This window comes from Plenodomus lingam (genome assembly GCF_022343315.1).
Source record: "Plenodomus lingam strain CAN1 chromosome Unknown contig_11, whole genome shotgun sequence".
Lineage (NCBI taxonomy): Eukaryota > Fungi > Ascomycota > Dothideomycetes > Pleosporales > Leptosphaeriaceae > Plenodomus > Plenodomus lingam.
Window position 1 is genome coordinate 346,883 of NW_027093929.1, and position 20,302 is coordinate 367,184.

The following is a 20,302-nucleotide window of genomic DNA, read 5'->3' on the forward strand; positions in this document are numbered from 1 at the left end:
TTTGTGTGCAGTGAGCGCGCGTCTCGCCATGCAATGCAATGCAATGCAATGCAATGCAATGCAATGTCCTTCATTTATAACGTCTTGGTCCCTACTCAAAAGGGTACATGGCAGCAAAAGCGGATATGATTTTTTGGAGGGGATTTTAGGATGGACTGGACTGGACTTGTAGATTATTCGGCTTCGCTGCCTTTTCGTAGTGGCGTAAAATGTGTATCGTTCAACTTGTTCGTCCGCTCCGTGCTGGATGTGTGTGTGTGTGTGCAGTTTGGCCGGGGTTGTTGGTGTCCAAGTTGAAGATTGTCTGGACTAATAGTGTACACATGATTGGTAAGAGGTATTGCTCAAGTGATTGTGGCCGGCACTAGAATTGCGCTCTTTATATTTGGTGATTTTGGGTAAACATTCACATACGACCATAGGACACTGAAAACTAGGCTTCCCGTCCGCTCAGCCATATATAAGCAGTGTACCGGCGGATTAGTAGTTAGGTGGGTGACCACTAGCGAATCCCCGCTGTTGTATGTTTTTGTTTTTGCCTTGTCTTGCCTGTGCATTGTATCTCTACTTTTTTTTTAGTGTTTGTGGCCAATGTCCAAGAGGGAAGCGCTAGCCTATTTTGGTATGCTCTACCACAGACGGGCTTCTTCCCCTGCATACAGCATCGACAACTACAATCTCGCACCGCAAAGAACTCGCGTCTGTCAATTATTCACCAAATAATTCATTTTTCATCTATCGCGAATTTAACGCATCATGGCACCGCGTAACAAGGCATTGACTTCTGCAAAAGTCGCAAAAGTCACAAAATCTACCCCTCGCAGTAGTAGCAGCAAGCCATCAATAGTAGAGCCACCAAGCCCAGTACCAACAGCACTACCGCCCTCACGTATTCATGCTGCTTCGTACCACTACCCTTTACTTTTGGCCGACCAGGCGCGATGCGAGGCGTTGCTGAGCTGGTTTGACAGTGAGGAGGAGACGCGGAGCATGCCGTGGCGCAAGGCATGGGTTGATCCGAGGGAGTATGGGGGGAGAGAGGGAGAGTTGGGCATGGTGTTGGGGAGGAGGGCGTATGAGGTTTGGGTTAGTGAAGTTAGTAAGTTTTTTTTTGCTGGTTACGTGGTGGGGATTTGGGGGGTGGGTGGTGTGAGACATGGACGCGTGGACGCGTGGACGCGTTGTCACATGATTATGTACTCACGCCGTTACAGTGCTACAACAAACACGAGTATCGACGGTGATACCGTACTTTCAAAACTGGCTATCCAAGTGGCCGACTGTTCAGGATCTCGCCAATGCAAATCACGAGGATGTCCTTTCTGTCTGGAAAGGTCTTGGATATTATTCACGCGCCACGCGTCTCCACCAAGGAGCCAAAGCCATTGTTACCAAGTCAGCCGGCTCCTCATGTCCTATACCGAGTAATGCTACAGGTTTACAAGAGATTCCAGGTATTGGGCGCTACACCGCCGGCGCAATATCTAGCATCGCCTTTGGCCAAGCCGAGCCTGTGCTAGACGGCAATGTTGCTAGGGTATTGAGCCGACAGCTGGGCCTGTACATGGATGCCAAAGACAAAAAATCAACCGATTTGCTATGGGACACTGCTGGCCAGTTGATCAGATCTGTGTCCGGACCACAGCCCAGCCGAATCCCAGGACAGTGGAATCAGGCGATGATGGAGTTGGGGTCTACGATTTGTACACCACGTCCACGATGTGACGAATGCCCTATTCAGTCGACTTGTAGGGCTTATAACGAAGGGCTGGTATTGATCAAGAAGCAGCAAGCACCGGCTGTTGTACCCGACATCGAAGATGCATGTACCCTCTGTGATTTGTTGGATACCGAAGACTTGGCTACTGCGACTGAAGATGTCACCCAGGATGACCGCGTTACTAAGAAGAGGAAGACGGTTGTAAAACAAACAAACACTATCTCGCAATACTTTGCCGTAGGTACGCCTAAATCGGACGTTGGGACCGAGGATGAGGAGGAAGAAGTAGGCAGGCCTGCGGACGACTCACGGAAACGAAAATCACCAGCATCATCCTCGGTGCCGAAACAGGTCATGTCGTACTGTGCGCTCTTCCCGAAGAAGGTCTTGAAGAAGAAGGCAGCAGAGGAAGAATGTGTGGTGTGCATGATTGAGCTATGCATGGCAGATGGATCTAGCAAGTGGTTGATTGAACAACGTCCGGACAAGGGTATGGATTCCAAACTGCACTCTGAAAGAAATTTATGACTGACAAAGAATTAAAGGACTACTCGCATCTTTGTGGTACGTACACGGCGCAACATCATCTACAAGACAAGAAGTCGGTTGGCGGCTGTCTGCCCACAAGAGACGTCTGCAGTAGCCTACCCACATAGCCAACTAGAAACCCCCTTGTTACCTCTACTTCGACCGTGTACTGACCAGGTCCCAGGCAATTCCCGCAAAGCACCCTTAGCGCATCCCAGAAGTCGCCATCGCTTCGCAAGACATCGGCCCAGAAACACACGTCCAGCCTGGTGATTGGCGACATGGATATGAGCAAAGCGAAACATGTTGCCGCGTTTCCACCATTAGTCCACGTATTTACACACATTAGACTCACAATGCACGCCCATCATTACCGCATCTCTGGTGCCGATGGGGCTGCGAATATCGACCTTGTATGCAGGGGCCCACCTGCACGCAAATGGGTCGATGCCGATTCCATGGACAATGAAACGTTGTCGACTGGGATGCGGAAATGCTGGGATTTGGTGCAGAAGAGCATTTGACAGTTTAGCGCTTTTGCGTTGCAGGTGGTCAACGTGATATAATATCCCGCAGCAGTTTTTCCATTCACCAGGCATGCAGTGGACTTGCTTCTGCTAATCGCCTCGTTGGCCCACCCATACCACTTCTTCTTTGGGTTCCAAGGACCGACACTTCAGAATCGGTAAGCGAACAAACACACGAAAAGATACAGGCGACAAAAAATCCCAGACAGGGGCGTGCTTGCACATGTCCTCGGCACAGAAGAAGTCACCACTGTATATCAATGCCCTTTACTCTAGATGCACGGAGCGCGTACATTCAGGGAACTCGAGGTTCAGAACAGAGTTAAAACAGTCGTCGTCATTTCCCTGGAACATTTGCAAGGTTTCGGAGATCCCATTGTAAAATGACTGTCGTTCAGGACTTGGGCTGCTGGGGCAATCCATCGTTAATCCGGTTGCGTTACTTACTCTTGTTCTGGAATTTCTGCTTTTTTTTTTCTGGCGGTTGCATGGCAGAGGAGTTGAGCAGTTTGAGTGGCAAAGCTGAGGATGGCGAATGGGGTTGGTGTTGCATCGAATGGGGCCGTGGCTTCGGGAGTGAGGAGCGGGCGTGCTAGCTATCAAAACCTTCCTGTCGTGAGGGTTGGGAAAAGGTGTCGAGAGCATAGGTATGTAAATAAATAGGTGGTAGTAGTATCAATATCAGCAGAGCAAGTTCCAAACACAACATCGGCTTCCACATACGCTACTCTGCGCTGGCAATCCGTAGTACCCACCACACAGCTCGCAGCGGTTTTTTTTTTCTTTTCCCGGAAAGGTTTCAATGGTAATGGCTAGACGAGACCACATTTAAAACATGTCGATTGTCGTCTCGACTGCGGCTGTGGTGGTTTCAAACTTCATCCCTGCTCATGACTTCCGTCCGTCGTTCTTGCATCTGGTCGTGCAGGTAGATACAGTACCGGGACTGCATTCCTCAACTGCCACCCTCGCGCCCTGACGCTTCGTACTTGGTGATTAGTAAACTTGCATCTCCCACTCCAATTACGCGCCCTTCATCATCATCAAGTGTTACAGCTAGTTTTTAATCCAAGGCAGTAGTTGAACACAATGAGACCCACGCTTGCAATCCCAATCGCAACGTTCATGGCAGCAGTCCATGCAGTGCGTGCTCCGGATCCAGTCATCACTCCAGCTGGCATTGTCGCAGCCCGACAGGAAGACGCTGGGTTGTTGGGGTGGGTGGATGCAGGCAATGGACAGCGTAAGTCATGAATTCATTTGACATGCTCTTCCAACACCCTACCTACAACCCAACATCCTTTACGCAAACACCCCACCCCCCTACGCCACTTTCCTCCACACAACAATTCTATTCAAATTATATACCAAAAAAAACCCCCTAACACAACCACCCAACACCCCATATAGTCTCCGACCAACGCTCCTGCGACTACCCAGCCACACTCTCCACCTCCGGGTCCCTCGCCCAGTGCTGCACCGCGAGCACATGCACCTTCTGGGAGTCCTGCAGCGCGGGTACGCTATTCGCCGGCCCATCGATCTCGCTATTCTGCGACCAGGGGTACTGCAATACCGCTGTGCTTGTGAGGACCGTGGGTGCGGACTCGGGTGCGAGTTACCTGGGCTGTTGGGCGACGAGTCTGGGCGAGGCTGCGTTTACGATTATAGGGAATGTGGGAGGTGAGTAAGGAGGTTGGCGGTGGGCGGGTGTTGCAGAGATGCTGATGCGGTGGACGTAGGTGTTGGGGCTACAGAGTCGGCGGCGGATACTGGGAGCGGGGTGAAGGTGTCAGAGAGTGCGGTGAGTAGTACTGCTAGGGGTTCTAGCGGTGTGTCTGGGACTGTGGTAGAAATTGGTGGGAGTGCTGTATTGACTTCGGTGGGGGCGGCGGCATCATCGACGACGGCAACTGGTACAGGAGCTGCTGGGCTGGTTGCTAGACCGTTGAGAGGTGTGTTGGGGCTTGTGGTTGCGGTGTTCATGTACATCTAGGTAAGGCAAGGGAAAGTAGGGAGAAATTTATGACGTTTGAGTTCAGCGATGTAATATGTAAATTTCAACGCACTGTGTTCTCTCTTGATAGTAAACACCAATTCATCCATGTTATAAACACGCCCGTCACTCTTTTGCCTTGGAAACTGCACATCAAACACAAGACTCAAATACCGCATCACATCACACGACAATCCAGTCCATCTCTCACAGTCACAGAATACGCAAACATATCCTCTAATCACAGCCTAACTACGCCGTCTTGATCCCAACCAGCACCACTATCATCTGCACTGCTTTCACCGTCCCAAGATAATTGAACAATTCTCACGAGGAAAGCCAGAAACCATCATGAAATTCAGCAAACGATAGCTTTTCATATGGAAAGGCGCGTGGGGACAAGTTGTGTGAGGGGTTTCCCATGCTGTGTGTGTGTTTGGCTTGAGCGGTTGGGTAAAATTGCTTGTATTGTAGTGTGGGATATAGAGAAGTTGGGGCTGAATGGTTAGTTTCAGGGAGTGATATGGAGGAGTGAGGTTGGAATTGCATAGCGGCGCTAGGAAACTTTGTATCCGCGGAAATGTGCGCTCTGTTATTGAGATGAAGCGAGGTGGGCTAGTGCTTTGATGGTGAATCTATCAGAATAGTCGCGCGTTCATTTGACGACCAACAACATGCTGCAGGAGGTAGATTGAACTTTTTTCATCCGGCCATGATCCCCTGGTTTTTGCGATCAGCCAGTCCATTCGGCCGTTATGACAGCCATACGAGCATCCTGGGGCAGAACGATTTCCTTGAACGCGAATCTTTGATCGGCCATCCTGAACAGCCATTGCCACGTTTCTGCGTCACGTTCTCGAGCGTTGTTGAAGGCCTTCATCGATATGTCCATTGCACTGCACCAGTTAGCACCAGCCCAGAGAGACAGACAGAGAGAGAGAGAGAGAGAGAGAAAGAAAGGAAACACACCGAAGAAAGCGTTCCGCGCGTAAAGACACCTGTCCTGGATCTGGGATGCAAATGTCGTTGATCACGATCTTGGCGCCTTTTTTCAAAGCTGGTACCAGATTCCGCAGAATGGTAATGCTGTACTTGTCCGACCAGTCGTGCAGAATCCAGCGCAGGAGATAAATGTCTGCGCCACGCACAGGCTGTGGCTTCAAAAAGTCGTGAGCCATGCCTAGCACGCGCTGGCTCAGGGAATCGGGTACATTCAAGTGGGCAATGGTCTCGGGGAGGTCTTGCACGATGCAGGTGATGTCGGGGAAGCGCTCGGCAATGGCTACGCTGACCTGACCTTGGGAACCGCCAATGTCTACGATTGTTCCTCGACCAATGAGGCCAAAGTCGTAATGATCGACAAAATATCTTATGTCGTATGATGGGTGAAGGTGTGAGAAGCTCATGGCTTGGGCGAATTGGGCCTGTCGTCTGGCGTCTTTCTTGATCACATCAAACGGGTTTTCGTTGGTTCCATACGCCAAAGAGAAACCCTATTGGTGAATAAGTAAGTTGTCCGTTCGAGTTGAAGGTAGACGTACACTCTCCTTGGGTTCTTCAGACCCGGGCCACTTCTCCGTCGCATCCACCGCGCGGCTGAGCGCAGGCCAGATCTCTTGCGCGTTATTCATGATCCATGCCTCTAGCTGTGGATTGTTCAGAAGCATTTTTGAGGCAGCTGTGTGGGCAACGAATCCTTTTCTGACCTCTTTGAATACATGCTGACTTGCTGCGAGGCGAAGAAAGCGCGTCACGTCTTTCTCATTCGTTGAAGATGCGCTTGCTATTTCTGCAAACGAGGCAACACCATCCACCGGGACTGCATATGCGATCCTGTGACGATAGAGATACTGTATACATAGCAACAGGTATTGCTGACCGAGTCAGTCTTGAGTGAGATGTGCGATTCGCTAGCCTAGCCTACCTGACCAGAGCATTCAACAAGCAAGCCTAATGGTCCGAGGAGGAGATTATGTAATTCATGCGCCCCCTCTATCGCCGCCTCGCGTGCAGCTGCTACATGGAGTGGCAATTCCTCTCCCGGCATCAGATGATCTCCATGATCAAACGAAGGCTCGGGCAGGTTTTGGCCGCGAAAGAACCTTGCGTATGCCTCTGCATTCTCTTGTATCTGCCTGACTAGAGCTGTGATGCTCCCGATTCTCGCAGCTACCGGTGTTGTGGGTTGGGCCACTTGAGGAGGTGGTGCCGAGTGCTGCAGCCTCCCATGGCCACCAGCAAACTTGTGATGTTTATTAGTTTGGGATCCATACCAGGTGGCAGGATGCTACGTACCATGATTAGCGGCCAGCTTGATGGAAGTTGTTGATGGCGCAGGTTGCCATGGACATTGTTGGAGTGTGTAGGTGAAAGGTAGCCATGTTTAGCCAAGACTATTTGGAGCTAGTCAGGTACCTAACGTTACGTACCCAAGTTACCTTAGTTGTCGTGTCTGTGCGCATGACGCGTTAGGTCGTCGCTGTAGGTTGTGTAACGTTGTTATCGTGTAACCAAGTTCAGTTCGACTACTCTACCTTTGATGAATAGAGGGCTTTCCGAGGAAACTTTCTGTTCTTGTTTCCATTCTCAATGGCAAGGCGCAGCCCTACGTAAGGTGCGTGTACTTGGAGTACTAGGCAAAGGCCGCAAGGGCATCGGTCATGGACTTGGATCTCTCGTTCCTCTCGCAGTACCGTACCGTACCGTACCATGTAGGTACCTCTGGGCTTTCACAGATTGTCTGTCATCGTTTGGTTGTGTGGTCTAGTAGGAGTAGACCCAAGTCTTGACATGAACTAGATCTCAGAGGATGCATGTCATCAGAACCCTCGCCCTCTTGAGCTCTCCTCGGACCCAACAGATTTTGTCAATGCCGAGCTACACAACACATTGCCAGATGCAGCCTAGGCAGACCCTTGAGCCCCGCAGGTTTTTGGACCCTGAGCGTGCGAGGCAGCCGGGACCGACGTCACTCGCCAAGCTATGCGATCATACCCTGCTGCACTTTCGTTCAAATAGGCAGACCACGCCTGCGCTCGCCAAGTTCAGAAGGATACTAAGACTCCTTCACCTGCTGATGCAACCTCGAGCTTGGTCCCACCACAAGTCACGGCTATCTCCTAAGACCTACGGCCCGAGACATACGTTCCGTCTTGTCTGTCTTCCATTGTTGACAGGCCATCCAGTGGCCCAGTCCACTACCTAGTCATCTAGATTCGGGAGCTTGGTTCTGTCCTCGTAACTCGAATCTCCCTTGCTGTTCAAAATTCAGAGAAGCTTGCTGGCAACCTATAGTTACACGACTCAAGACGATCCAGTGTGTGTTCATAGCGCATATTGGCCGACAGTGAACTCCCTCGACTAACTTTACCAGAACGACGTACAAGGCTACCATTCCACCACTTCACAATGAGCGAGCAACCATCCCTCCTCACCCCATCCGATGGGCCACACAACCTTCTCACGCCTTCTGCCCTTACCCCCAACACGCGGACGGAAGCTGAAGCGGCCCTGACACTCAACAGCATCAACCAGACAGATGCTGCTGGCCCTGATCCCGCATTGCTAGAGGATGGCACTTCAGAGGCTCAGAAAGCATACCGCCGACCAGGTGTACCCAGAACGAGCTCATTCAACTACCAGGACGCTCTGAGGAGAGCACAGCAGGCCTCAGTATCCTCGAATATGTCGGCCGACTCAGAGGCGTCGGGGAACACTGCCGAAGAAACGGTAGCCTCACCTGCGTCATCAGCAACTCCTTTCCCGCCACCGGGTCAAGGTGTTGTCCCGCTCAACTACGGTGCGGTCGGAGCATCAAGAAGCGACTCGGTAAAGAAAACGAGATCTAGGGGACTCAGCCTGAGTGGGCTTGCACAACAACAGGGTTGGAGTGAGCAGGACTACAAGCGGGTATACACTTCTGACCTCGTTGCCAAGCCAAAAGAGAGTGCAGGTTACCGTTCGGAAGCCGCCCCCAAATCGAATGAACCATAGAGTGCCGTTCGCGTTCTTTTTCAGGATATTCTGGAGGAACGAGGTGCACGTTTCAGTTCCGTCCGTCACAGTAGTCTCGGGTCGACTCAAAGAAGATACATGTACAATATACACTCGAACAGCACAAAAGTATTGGTGGGGCGATCAAGCTAGGGAATGAATTCAATATATTATATGATGTCGTTTTCAGAGTCCTATATATCCTGTCCAATATTGGGAAGAGATAAGCTCTAGAGTTGCACAACTCTCTCTACTTGAAACGACAGAACTTCATCGAAACAATGGACCGGGGGATACCTCCTTCCAAGAATCACATTGCAAAGCAATGTCACCGCATCGGTAGTGACTACCTGCCTGACGACAATGCTCGTGTCCCATACAGCAAGTCTTCTCCATGCAATACTGGTGACAGCTTACTTTCTCATCACATTCGTCCCTACACATCTTCTTGCGCGCGTCACTCACACGCCACTTGCCATTACACTCCTCCTTGCACAAGTCGCGAAGCTTCCGCAATGGACAGGGGGTCAGAAGGAGGCGACGACCCCTTGGTACGAGCGACGAGATCTTTACAGATACGCCGTTGGCATTGTCCACCTGCACGGCAGTGGACTGGTCCTGTAGTACAGACCTTGAGCTGGCAATCAAGCTCATCGCGCTCATTTGATGCGTGATCTTGTAGTGCAATACCACAGTTATCAACATACTCCTGGCAGTTGAGGCAGCTGATGACTTGCTCATGGTTTACGTTGCGGCGACTGTCAAGACTAATTTTGGAGTTCAAGGTATGGTCATATGTGTCCTGGTGTAGGCTGCAAAACGGACATTCAGAACACAGGTCGGCCGCACAGATCTGGTCAGCGCTGTATTGATGAGATATACCGTGATCGAGCCAGTCTTCACTGGTGTGGTAATCCTAGTGATGTCAGCCTGTGATCTAATCCCTCACACCCAGCAGGTTACATACGCCCATGAGGTAGCGATAAGTATTGTAGCATGCTGTATCACAGATCCTGTTGACATCTGGTGGCTTGCCAGTCTCAGCGGGTACAAATCTTTGGGCTGCGATTATTGTGATGGACAGCGTTGCGAGTAGACTGAGAGCTTTCATGTTGATAAGTTTGAATCGAGGATTGAGAGGGGTGAGGCAATTAATGATGAGCAGTTATTAGAGCAATCTTCCAACTGATATTCAATGTAGGGGAGCAAACGTTCGCGTCGGTTTTCAACAGGTCAGTGCTTTCAATTTCGTTTGCTCGAGGACGCTCCTGCCTCTTTAACCATGCGCATCCTATAGTTTCTCACAGAGATTGGCGCTGGTAGACCGCGCCGACTCTCACCCGCGCTGTGTATATATTCCTGTCCCTCGTCTCCCTTCTCTCCTCTTTCTCGATACACCTTTGGACCTGTTAACTCAACTAAAAAACCACATCCTACGGTTAAATCCACAATCAACTATGAAGCTCTTCACCGCAATCATGCTCTTCGTCGCCTTCATTTCCATGGCTTTTGCGGCAATCACCTCAGATGCGACCACGGTGCCTGCTGTTCCAACGGTCATCATCCCTCCTGTCACCCTCACTAGTGGCGCCGCAAAGTTCTGCGAGAATATCGGCGAGGTCCTCTGCATCGACAACCAAAAGATCACCCAATGTACCGAGTTCCATGAGCTGATTGGGTTCACTTGCCCCGGGGGTTGCGACACAGATGAGGGTATGAATCATTGCCTTGGAGTACGACCTGCGACCGCCTCTCTTGCACAACATCTAGAGCATTGCCCGACTATTGATGAGAAGCGCTGCGTGGATCGCACTGTCATGGAGACTTGTGGCTATCACCATACCTGGGTCTTCCTACGTGACTGTCCTCTGGGCTGCGGTGAAGGCCCCGACATGAGCTTGTGCGATGGCACTGATGGCAGCACTCTCCCACCACTTCCTACCACCTTGATCATCACTCCCAGCACTATTCCTGAGATTACCAACGAGAGGCGTAATGACGGCCCATGCAAACCCTGGTCTCGGGCCTGCGACTCGGAGCGCCGCTTCCTCTTCATTTGCGGCGAGAACGGTCGCTGGGACGAGGGTAGGCAGTGCAATAGGGCGAATGGGTGTAAAATCCAGGGCAACGATGGCCTCACGTGTGCCGGTCACCCTCATTTCTACTACGACGACAATCGAATCTGCGAGCGCCGGAGGAGCTGCGAGATCATGGGTTACAAGTACTGTCTCGCCGTGAGTCGACACCGTTACGCCAAAATTGTGCATACAAAGAATGAAACTAACATCCACAGGGAGAACCTGAAAACCCTGCTAAACAGGCCCAGTGTTTGGAACAAATGTGTGGCATGGAAGATGTCAGTATTCTTCTACTTTCGAGAGACAACCGCGATCGAAAAAGCTAACACTTGTGTAGTGCCGTGATTGTGACCGCTGTTCTTTCCACCTTCAGCCTGGCCAGAAGATTTGCCCGGACCTGTCCACGCTGTGGGAGGGTTAGAGTCGCCGTGATTCTAGGGACTGCAATCTTTGATTTCGACGATGATGTAGACCAGGGCCATGCTAAATGTGTTGGCGATCAATCTACGTTGGTAAAGTAGAGTCATTCCAGTACGATGTGCAAGTAATGAAAGGAATACTACTGTGATTCAGATTGATTAATTGACATTGGCCACTTTATTCTTCAATCCTCATAACCTGCCGTACTGTATGAAGCCCGGGGGGACTCGAGCATTCAGATAGACCAGTGTGTAGATATCAAGTTCCACCTCTGAAATGAAAGGCTTGATAGGCCAGGACGAAAGAGAATGACAAAGCGTATAATCTCATGTCATTTTGGAGGATGTAGGATACATTCATCTTCATGGGATCACGATCTCTATAAATCCCCTTTGGCCTCGGGGCCAGACAATACAATACTACTCTATCTGCTTTTATCCTAGTCATGCCAAAACGCCACTTGCTAAGCAGCCATCATGGACCGCCGAGGAACCTCGACAAAAGGCCGCCAAAGGAGTGGAGCATTGGATATCGTGCACCGCCTCCGTTCCTGCCGAGCCAGACAGCACAAGCGCCGACCAAAATGGCCAAGCCGACGGCTCCGTAGCGGCGATAGTACCATAGTTGAATCCTGAAATGTCTGAGCTGCTTCCCTGCCTTTTCCAGGGCCAACTGTCGCTGGAGATGGCGCTCCTGTTGTGCGAACAGCTCTTCGCCATCTTGGAGAGATAGTTGGCGCATGCTGAGATTTGTGGCAGAGGCCTTGAGCACGCTTGCAGAAGAGATACTCCACCACTCCCAGCTGTGGAGAGAGGCTGGTGGTAGTCGCTCATAGAGCTCGACGGTGCGGGCAATGTGGAACTCGACATCAAAGGGCTGGGGTATTCTGCCGAGCGTGACGAACAAGATGTCCTCGTCCTCTTGCTCAATCTCGAGCAATTCCTCCCGCTTGGAGAGCACGATCGCTGCAAACATGTAGACGGGCATGACGGCATGGCGTGCCAGGAAGAAGTCAAATAGTCTCGTGATGTCGTTGTAATCCTGTATGACGTGGGCAAACATGGTAATGGTCCCAGCGAGGGCAAAGGACGGCTGATTCTTGGGCAAATGCCGATACAGCACCGGATCAGCGGCGCGTAGGAGGGGACGGAGCAATTGCAGCTGCGCAATGGCAGGCTTGATGGAGGAAAGCATGAAGTCGCGGATGCGCAAAAGGCTCAGACGTGCGACAGCAGCGGGGGCTTCATGGGGGCCGAGGACCAGCAGGAAGACCTGGACAATGTCGTGGTAGCCCTGGAAGTAGCATAGCGCTGGATGACGGCGCAGGACCTCGAGGATGACATGGGAGAGGTCTTGCTTCCGGCGATCGAGCTGCTTGTCCGACTCTGTGTTTGTTAGCCATGAAAGGCTCAATCTTGTACGTGGTACATGTCACATGGCACATGGGTACATGGGTTACATGGATCATATGTAGCGTGCACGGAGCGGTAGGACATGCCGTGTTTGGGATAGTAGACGAATGCACGATTGACGTCCAGGCCAACCTGGTGCTCGTCCTTGTGCGCGGGCAGTTCCTTCCAGGGCACCTGCGTTGGAGTGGCGTCGTCTTTGGGACAGCCCAGCAATAGCGGCCCTGGGGTCCATCAGTCAGCCAATGGCCCGTATGAGGACATGGGACGGTGGGGGGGTGTATGTGGTGTAGGTGAGCAGGACTTCGGTGTAGGAGAGTACCCGCTGTGCTCGTGGGGGCGCGGCTTACAGGCTGTGCGACGCAAACTGTCACTGATAAGACCCGAGTTGCTCGTGGCCAGGTCGACGAGTGTGCTGACCTGCTCCTTCTCGCACGCCTCTCTGATCGCGGCTTCTTTTTCCTTTTCAGGGGGCGAGCGTTCCATGAGAGGGGTGGGGCTACGTGTGGGGAGGCTGCCAGAGCTCACTGAGCGCGAGACGGGCGCTGAAGGTGTGCGTGAGGCCATGAGCGCCTGGGCATCTCGAGTGCGCTGGGGGGACCAGCCAGGGAAGCTGTCACCAAACCTGCAAAAACGATGTGGATGACGTGGTGTTGGCAGACGGTGAACGAAGGGGACGTGTGGTTGTGGCTCGTGACGTGTGGCGTGTGAGGTGTGGCGCGCAAAGGCGAGGAACGCGTCGACAAGAGAGGAGAGAGGGTGAGTGTGTTGTGTGTCGTGTGTCGTGTGTTATGTGTTATGTGTCGCTGCTGGTGTTGGTCTTACTACTCTACGGTACACCCCATGTTTGGCTGCCTGTAGGCTGTTACCGAACGCGTGCCAGGTCGACCGCCGGCCGGTGGACGCGACATTCATGGGTCGCGACATGTCTTACGCGTGCTAGGCAGGTACCAGTACCAGTAGTATGTATGGAGTACTATACACGGTATTGTACACTTGATACTCTACATAGTAGTCCTCTAACCTAATAAAGTGCCTAGGAGAGTCATTTACCAACCCAAACGCTTCCCATCACACCCCCACTACGACAACTACGCTACCCCCACTACTACCATCACCACCACAGTCACCGCCGCCACCACCACCACTACTATTACAATTACTACTACCACTACCACCAACACCAACACCATCATCATCAACACCACCACCACCACCACCCGCGCACATGGACACTCTGACCCGGTAGCACGTAGGAAAAAACATTACAGCTGATCCTACGTACTACGGTACCTACGGTAACCTACGGCAAGGTACCAGTTCCGTAAACATACATACAGAAATACATACACACCACCACCACCACCACCACCACCACTACTACTACTACTGCTACCCTCACCACGCCATCTACACTATTCTATTCTACTCTAGCTGCACACTCCGCCTCCTTGCCGTGTCAGGCCCGATCCCCGCTCCCGCTGTCCACACATCCACCCCACCACCACCCATGCACACAACATCCCGAACTTTCGGCCTCGCCTTTCTTCGCCCGCCAATCCAGTCGACGCTGTCATCACCCGTACATCGCCGTCTCCTGCACGCCCGATCTTGATCTCATCTTGCAGGGGCCCTAGGAACACTCGATCCGCATACCATCACCAACTTCACTCGTGGTTCGCTCCACGGCCGCCAAGCACCTCCAGAACGCAGTCGCCATAGCAGAGACTTTCCTGCCCTCGACGCTATAGTGGCCCTTCTGTAGCAGAGTGCCCGGCAGGCCCCAGTGCTAGCTCTTTTGATTCGCTTGTGGCCTTCCAGTCATACGCCAGTATCCAATCTGCTGCTGCACAAGCCGTTGCTCTGCCCCTCTAGCCCCTCCCAGCATCACTGAAACCCTGCGCCCCGTTCCTTTCCGTCTGACCAGCCAGCCTGTGCCATCAGGCACCAACATGTTGCCTGTCTTTACTCTGCGTCGCGTGGCCTTCTGGCTCTTGCATTTCCTGGGTTAAGCCAGTGTCGTGCTCGGTCGCACGGCGCGAGTCTTCACATCTCAGCCACCCGTCATCCAAATCAGTGTGCCCAACCTACTTGTTCCGTCCTCACTGAGCACCGCCCGTAGCTCTGGCCATGGAACATCAAGTCCAGAGTCTAGTCCTAGTCGACAATGAGTGGGTTTCGAGGCCTCACGACGTATATCACATCATGGCTGGCGCCCACCAACAAGACACTGACATGCCGGATGCCATTGCCAAGCCCACGGCTGAGGTGCCTGAATACGGCGTCCTTTCGCGAACCCTCTTCTCCACACCTCTGATCAAGTTCGTTCTACCAGCAAACATTCGTCATAAAGACCACAACGATGTCGTGCTGGTCGGTGAGGACTCCGTCCAGCTCAAGGAAATCCGTGACTACGGCCAGCTCCGTCATGTCGCCACCAAGACAGACTTCAAGGGCGCCCGTATAGTAGCAGCCAAGGTATTTGGTGATCCTCGTGAAGTGCCTACCACCAGGGGCACAGGCAGTCCGCTTCCTAGACAGCATGTCAGGCATAGAACAAGACGATCAATGACGGGAGACGAGGCGAACCTGTTGCCTCCAGAGGTCATTGTACTGACCCTCTCGTCCAGGAGTCTAATGCTCCTCTGGGCGCGAACAGCGCAAACAGGCGCCGTGACGTTTACACATAAAACCATCAGACTTCCTGCTAGCCATTCGCGCACCGACCGCATGGGCACATTCCTCGCCATCGATATCAAGCGGCGAGCCATGGCAGTTGCTGCGTATGATGGACGATTTATACTCTACAAGACCAAGTCCATGGAAAGATGGCGCATGGACAGTCGTACAAATATCGATGCTACACCCATTGAGGATGAACGAATCATCAACATTGATGGCAATATTATGCATATGAGCTTCCTCTCTTCGGGAGGTGGAGTGGACGACCATCATGTCGTGCTTTTGTTCATCGTCGCACATCAAAACAAGACAAAGATTACATGCTTCGACTGGGATTCTAGACAGGACCTTTCAAAGGCTGCTGTGCGTACGGAACGTGTCCTCTTGGACTTTGGTATGGAATGGACTGCTCACACCTGCGAAGGAGGCTAACAATCCCAGAGGACCGGAGCCCATCTTTGCTTATTCCCCTCAGCCGAAGTTCAGACTTCCTCCTTGTATTTGACACACATATTTCCGTCTACAAGGATGTTCTCTCTGGACTGCCAAAAAGATTTCCGGTGCCAATCGATCCTCACATCCTTTCACCGTTAATCCCTGGGGACAGCAAATGCCTACCGAAATGGGTGGGATGGGATAGGACACCACGGAATCCCGAATTCTCCAAAGAGGTCTTTTACATTGCGCGAGAAGATGGACGTGTAATCTATGCTGAACGTGGACCTTCCAATCCTTTGGACATCACCGAAGCTGGTGTGTGGCCATATCGAGTTGACACAGCATTCGCTTGTCTTACGGTTGACAATTCCGAGTTCTCACAATTGTACCCGGACGTCCTCATTGCAGGAGGTTCTGGCAATGACGGGTTGCTTTGTAAGGTGGGATCTTGGCCAAGCGAGTACTCCTATGCGTCACAATACCCCGTGGCGAACCAGATAACCCGCATCGAATCGATATCCAACTGGACACCCTTGACGGACTTGTGCGTCACTCGACTGTTGGACTCCCGAGGCTCCGTCGAACGGGAACGTGCGGCCATTTTCGTGGCAAGTGGCAACAGCCCCCATGGCGAAATCGCAGAGTTAAGATACGGCGTTCAGGCCTCGATTGATCACTTCTTTGGCGGCGTGACTGGATGTACTGGACTCTCCATCTTAGACTTTGGCAGTCTGATGACAGAATGTGATGGAAGACAGCAAAATGAGCACTACGCAACCTTGGCGATAACGCTTCCTCTAGAGACGATTGTAGTTCGTGTGGTACGAACTCAGCCCGAGAGCCGTGGTCCCTGTTCTGGAGCCTGGGAAACGAGAGTCTGGAACACATATCAGGTGCCTTCCGACGATATACCCACTGATGACGGTGTCATGCGAGATGGGGAGACGATTTCTGCATGTCACTGGTCTGATTGGCACTCGATTCAGATTACACGACAAGAGGCTCGCATTTTACTCCGGCCATCCTTGCGACAGCATGCAAACTCAATCACCTTTGACAGTCCCTTATTGTTGGCTGCCTCAGCTTCCGGGGTGCCATTTGTGGCAGTCACTTATCGCGAGGCTGGCGATATTTATCTGGAGATACTGCCAATCTCGATCAGTGTCAGCCTTGGGAGAGCTAGAGCGACTCGGATCCAATTGGCCCATGATCCAACGTGCTTAGAGATTATACAACTTGATGGCAAAGCATACGTCTTCGTTAGCATTCGCGAGTCGGAGATTACGCTATTCCGAGTCGAAGATGAGCGAGCTCCCGCCTGTATGCTATCAGTGGCTCTAAATCAGTTTTGTGAAAGTGCCTTGGTTCTGCTATCGAACGGACAGCCAATGCTCGTCTGTGCAACACGTGATGGATATCTGCTCAACACAATACTCACCATCGACACTGAAGGTAAATTTAGCTCTACAGTAGGCAAATACTTAGCTAACTGGCATCAGCGATAACCTGCGGAACGTGGAATTCTACGAAGATGGGCACTACATCCGCTCAAATCAGGCGCAGTCATACAGACCAATCGACTGCCTTTGTGGCTTGTGGTCCAGACTTTTGTCGTGTGCGCTGCTCCTCCAGAGAATTATCGGGTATTGAGATCCATTCTGTCTGGTTCACTGACCGCAGACATCCCGAGTACTCTCAATCACCTGTTACAGCGATGTATCAACTACCTTTTCTAAACAGGCCAGATTGCGAAGGGAGAAACCTTGGGGGGTTTCTTTTTGCCGTCGCAGGAGATCATCTACTCTTCTCACAGTTGGATTCGGACATTCGGTGGGAAAGCCATGATAACACATCGCAGCCTGAGATGGACTCCGGAGCAATACCTCGCAAGATAAAGACGGGTGCCAAGCCAATGAACATTGCCTACATGGAGTCCCAACGCAGGATGATAGTGTCGGCTCTCGAGGCAAAAGAAAAGTCGCCACGAGATGGGTACCGCGTGCTGTTCTCAACGCTTAGCCTGCTAAAGATGAATGACGAAAAATCGATTCATGATCTGGAGATCAAACAGGAGGACGACAATGCCCCTCCTGAAGGACTTCTACTCGCGCAGTACCAACTGGAACATGCTGAGAGAGTACATTGTGCAATTGAGTGGCCGTTTGTAGATCACCAGGACAAAAAGAGATCACTTCTCATCGTTGGCACTAGCATCCAGGTGGGGCCTTTCAAGTTCAAGGGGAGGAGACTGATTTTCAGCACTGGAAAGAATCGATCTAAACTGCAGTTACAGAAGGATTCTCATTATGATAATCCTGTCTACAGTATTGCCTTGTGGAGCAACAATACTATCGCTATGGTGGTCGGCAAGACCCTATCTTTGGAGTGTTTTGACTCCCAGGCTGGCCGGTATGTACGAGCATTCAGTAACTTTGCAGCTCTCGCCTAACTTTCGCCAGTTGGTACAAGCGTGGGGTTCAGGAGCTATCCTCGCCTGGGATGCACGTCTCGGTCGCGCCTCCCTTCGTATATGTCTCGACACAGAGTCACTCGCACCTCTGCTACAAAGTGAACGGTCCACAAAATGAGCGATACGAATTCGAGCAATACTTTACAGACAGCCGAGAGCGCTCTTGCACTCAACATGCTGTTGTCGACATACCATCGAGCAAGGCAGAAGTCGATCAAGCACAAAGAATAGTGCTAGTCACCGACAAAACAACCTCATCGGTAGTGGCGCTCCACCAGCCCCATGAACGAACATACAAGAACGCGGCGGACACGCTCTTTGAGGCGAACCTCTCGCACACGGTCATACGTATCCAACGCGGCAATATCCGACCACCATGGCGTCGGCCAACTCATACCGACACCATGACAGGTGTCGTGACCGACGACATTATTGGCGCATGTTCTGATGGCACAGTCTACACTTTCTCCATCCTCTCCAAGCCCGCGCGGCATCTCCTCCGCCTGGTTCAAAATCTCGTCGAGGCGAAACAAGCCCGTGATCCAGCATACCGGTTCACACCTGCCACTCCGCACAGCGGGCACATCTTTAACGTCTTGATTAACGGTGCTAGTGGTGTGCAGGATAGCAAGATTCGCGCACGGGACGTGGATCCGGTGTATCAAGAGAGCGGGCAGGCGGGGCCGCGGCACAGACACATCGACGGGGACTTACTCGTGCGGTGGCGTGACGAAGGTGGGCGGTTGGAGAGGTTAGTGGTCGCAGGTGAGGCTGTGGATAGGGATGTTGTAGCGCTATTCAGAGAGTATGCGTCACGGGTAGATTTGGGTTGGGGAGATGTCAGTGCTGAGGATGTGTTTGCAAGGGTGGAGAAATGGATGAGCGAGGTGCTTATGCCTGTGCTTTGAGTGGCAGTAGAGTTGAGTGATTGAGGAGAGATTGGTAACGGAAAGAAGGAAAGAAGATGTATCAAGGATGTCAAGATGTGTGGTAATTCGACGAGCAGTTCTGGCTTGTGGGAAGTCTTGGACAGTACAAGTGTTGAGTTGAGTTGCACTGATTTGTTGAAGGCCTGACAGTACATGTATATATCTATCTACCTCTCCCCCTTGCACACATAACTGCGCTGGGTTTCATACACACCTTGCCACCCCATTCTCCCATCCCCACAAGAACTCACCCTCTAGCCCTTCCGTCTCTTGGAGCACTTGTTAATTTACCCCCACTTTGACCCTATACTCTCACTCTTCAACCCACAACACTCATACATCCCATACCCATACCAATACCCAGTGTCTCCAAGGGCCAATGCAATCACGCTCACGCTGGCCCTTCTCAACGCTTGCAAGTCAAAATTAGACCCACGGCGCGCTGGCTGGGTTGGGGGAATGGGAAGGGAAATGGTGGATGTTGGGGTGTGGAGATGGTTGTGAGGAGGGGGCTGGGGGCTGGGGGTTTGGGTTTGGGTTTGGGTTTGGGTTTCGGCGCGGTTTGTGTGGTGGTTTTGGGGGGCGGGTGCTCTGTCTGTGTCTGTGGGCGTGTGTATGTGTATTGTGTATGTTGTATATATTGTGTATATCTAACATCTACATCTACATCTACATCTACATCTACATCACCCATCCCACATACCCACACCTGCCTCCTAAGTATTCAACTCGCCTCAATCTCCCTGGCCTCAACCAACGTACTCATCCAACCCAACCCTCCACAGCCCGCCCACTTCTCCAACCTAGCATACCGTGTTTATAGCCAAGGTAGGGAGAGTATCGGAGACAGGGCATATCGTCATGGTACCATCATGAGCGCTGTAGATGTAGATGTGGATGTGGATGCAAGGTGCGAGTACATTGAGAGATTAGGCATTCTTCAATCAGGCAGGAGTCGAGAAAGATGGTTTCGGAGGGGGGAGGTCATGGCATTGGGCAGTGCTGTCACTTGGTGGTGGTGCTGGTGGTGGACGGTATACATGGCATCACAGCTCCACTCGGTTGTGGTGGGGAGAGCGCAGGGCCAGGTGCAAAGCTTGGCAGTGACCAAG

The 20,302-nt window shown here is 52.0% G+C and overlaps 8 protein-coding genes across 8 annotated transcripts; 5 read left to right on the plus strand and 3 right to left on the minus strand.

Annotated features, from left to right (window-relative positions):
- Window positions 1–756: 756 nt before the first annotated feature.
- IAQ61_000523 (uncharacterized protein) lies at window positions 757–3,497 on the plus strand (the record flags this gene model as incomplete). Its single annotated transcript, XM_003842807.2, has 4 exons — window positions 757–1,099; window positions 1,215–2,210; window positions 2,266–2,284; window positions 2,433–3,497. 4 exons carry the CDS (start codon window positions 757–759, stop codon window positions 2,770–2,772), a joined length of 1,698 nt encoding a protein of 565 aa, XP_003842855.2. The 3' UTR covers window positions 2,773–3,497.
- Window positions 3,498–3,864: 367 nt separating this feature from the next.
- On the plus strand, window positions 3,865–4,771 carry IAQ61_000524 (uncharacterized protein; the record flags this gene model as incomplete). Its single annotated transcript, XM_066094708.1, has 3 exons — window positions 3,865–4,018; window positions 4,186–4,458; window positions 4,518–4,771. 3 exons carry the CDS (start codon window positions 3,865–3,867, stop codon window positions 4,769–4,771), a joined length of 681 nt encoding a protein of 226 aa, XP_065955016.1.
- A 125-nt stretch (window positions 4,772–4,896) lies between these two features.
- Window positions 4,897–7,559, minus strand: IAQ61_000525 (uncharacterized protein). Its single transcript, XM_066094709.1, has 6 exons — window positions 7,306–7,559; window positions 7,067–7,223; window positions 6,696–7,013; window positions 6,313–6,645; window positions 5,741–6,264; window positions 4,897–5,667 (listed from the first exon to the last, which is right to left on the minus strand). The coding sequence occupies exons 2-6, from the start codon at window positions 7,067–7,069 to the stop codon at window positions 5,505–5,507; spliced, it is 1,341 nt and encodes a 446-aa protein (XP_065955017.1). The 5' UTR covers window positions 7,070–7,223; window positions 7,306–7,559; the 3' UTR covers window positions 4,897–5,504.
- A 620-nt stretch (window positions 7,560–8,179) lies between these two features.
- Window positions 8,180–8,764, plus strand: IAQ61_000526 (uncharacterized protein; the record flags this gene model as incomplete). Its single annotated transcript, XM_003842803.2, has 1 exon — window positions 8,180–8,764. The coding sequence occupies one exon, from the start codon at window positions 8,180–8,182 to the stop codon at window positions 8,762–8,764; it is 585 nt and encodes a 194-aa protein (XP_003842851.2).
- Window positions 8,765–9,242: 478 nt separating this feature from the next.
- On the minus strand, window positions 9,243–9,875 carry IAQ61_000527 (uncharacterized protein; the record flags this gene model as incomplete). Its single annotated transcript, XM_003842801.2, has 2 exons — window positions 9,243–9,680; window positions 9,732–9,875. The coding sequence occupies 2 exons, from the start codon at window positions 9,873–9,875 to the stop codon at window positions 9,243–9,245; spliced, it is 582 nt and encodes a 193-aa protein (XP_003842849.2).
- A 346-nt stretch (window positions 9,876–10,221) lies between these two features.
- IAQ61_000528 (uncharacterized protein) lies at window positions 10,222–11,187 on the plus strand (the record flags this gene model as incomplete). Its single annotated transcript, XM_003842800.2, has 1 exon — window positions 10,222–11,187. The coding sequence occupies one exon, from the start codon at window positions 10,222–10,224 to the stop codon at window positions 11,185–11,187; it is 966 nt and encodes a 321-aa protein (XP_003842848.2).
- Window positions 11,188–11,736: 549 nt separating this feature from the next.
- On the minus strand, window positions 11,737–13,238 carry IAQ61_000529 (uncharacterized protein; the record flags this gene model as incomplete). The annotated part of the gene is made up of 3 exons (XM_003842799.2): window positions 11,737–12,647; window positions 12,761–12,895; window positions 13,022–13,238. The coding sequence occupies 3 exons, from the start codon at window positions 13,236–13,238 to the stop codon at window positions 11,737–11,739; spliced, it is 1,263 nt and encodes a 420-aa protein (XP_003842847.2).
- A 627-nt stretch (window positions 13,239–13,865) lies between these two features.
- On the plus strand, window positions 13,866–19,576 carry IAQ61_000530 (uncharacterized protein). Its single transcript, XM_003842793.2, has 4 exons — window positions 13,866–15,747; window positions 15,795–17,243; window positions 17,291–18,200; window positions 18,251–19,576. The coding sequence occupies exons 1-4, from the start codon at window positions 14,802–14,804 to the stop codon at window positions 19,167–19,169; spliced, it is 4,224 nt and encodes a 1,407-aa protein (XP_003842841.2). The 5' UTR covers window positions 13,866–14,801; the 3' UTR covers window positions 19,170–19,576.
- The last annotated feature ends 726 nt before the right edge of the window (window positions 19,577–20,302 follow it).

Bases quoted from the DNA above. Each gene is read 5' to 3' on its own strand.
- IAQ61_000530 (XM_003842793.2), top strand. From the start codon at position 14,802: ATGGAACATCAAGTCCAGAGTCTAGTCCTAGTCGACAATGAGTGGGTT. The intron at 17,244-17,290 runs GTAAATTTAGCT...AACTGGCATCAG, and splicing joins ACTCACCATCGACACTGAAG to CGATAACCTGCGGAACGTGG. The intron at 18,201-18,250 runs GTATGTACGAGC...AACTTTCGCCAG, and splicing joins TTTGACTCCCAGGCTGGCCG to TTGGTACAAGCGTGGGGTTC.
- IAQ61_000525 (XM_066094709.1), bottom strand. The intron at 6,265-6,312 runs GTACGTCTACCT...ATTCACCAATAG, and splicing joins CTGAAGAACCCAAGGAGAGT to GGTTTCTCTTTGGCGTATGG. The intron at 5,668-5,740 runs GTGTGTTTCCTT...TAACTGGTGCAG, and splicing joins CGCGCGGAACGCTTTCTTCG to TGCAATGGACATATCGATGA.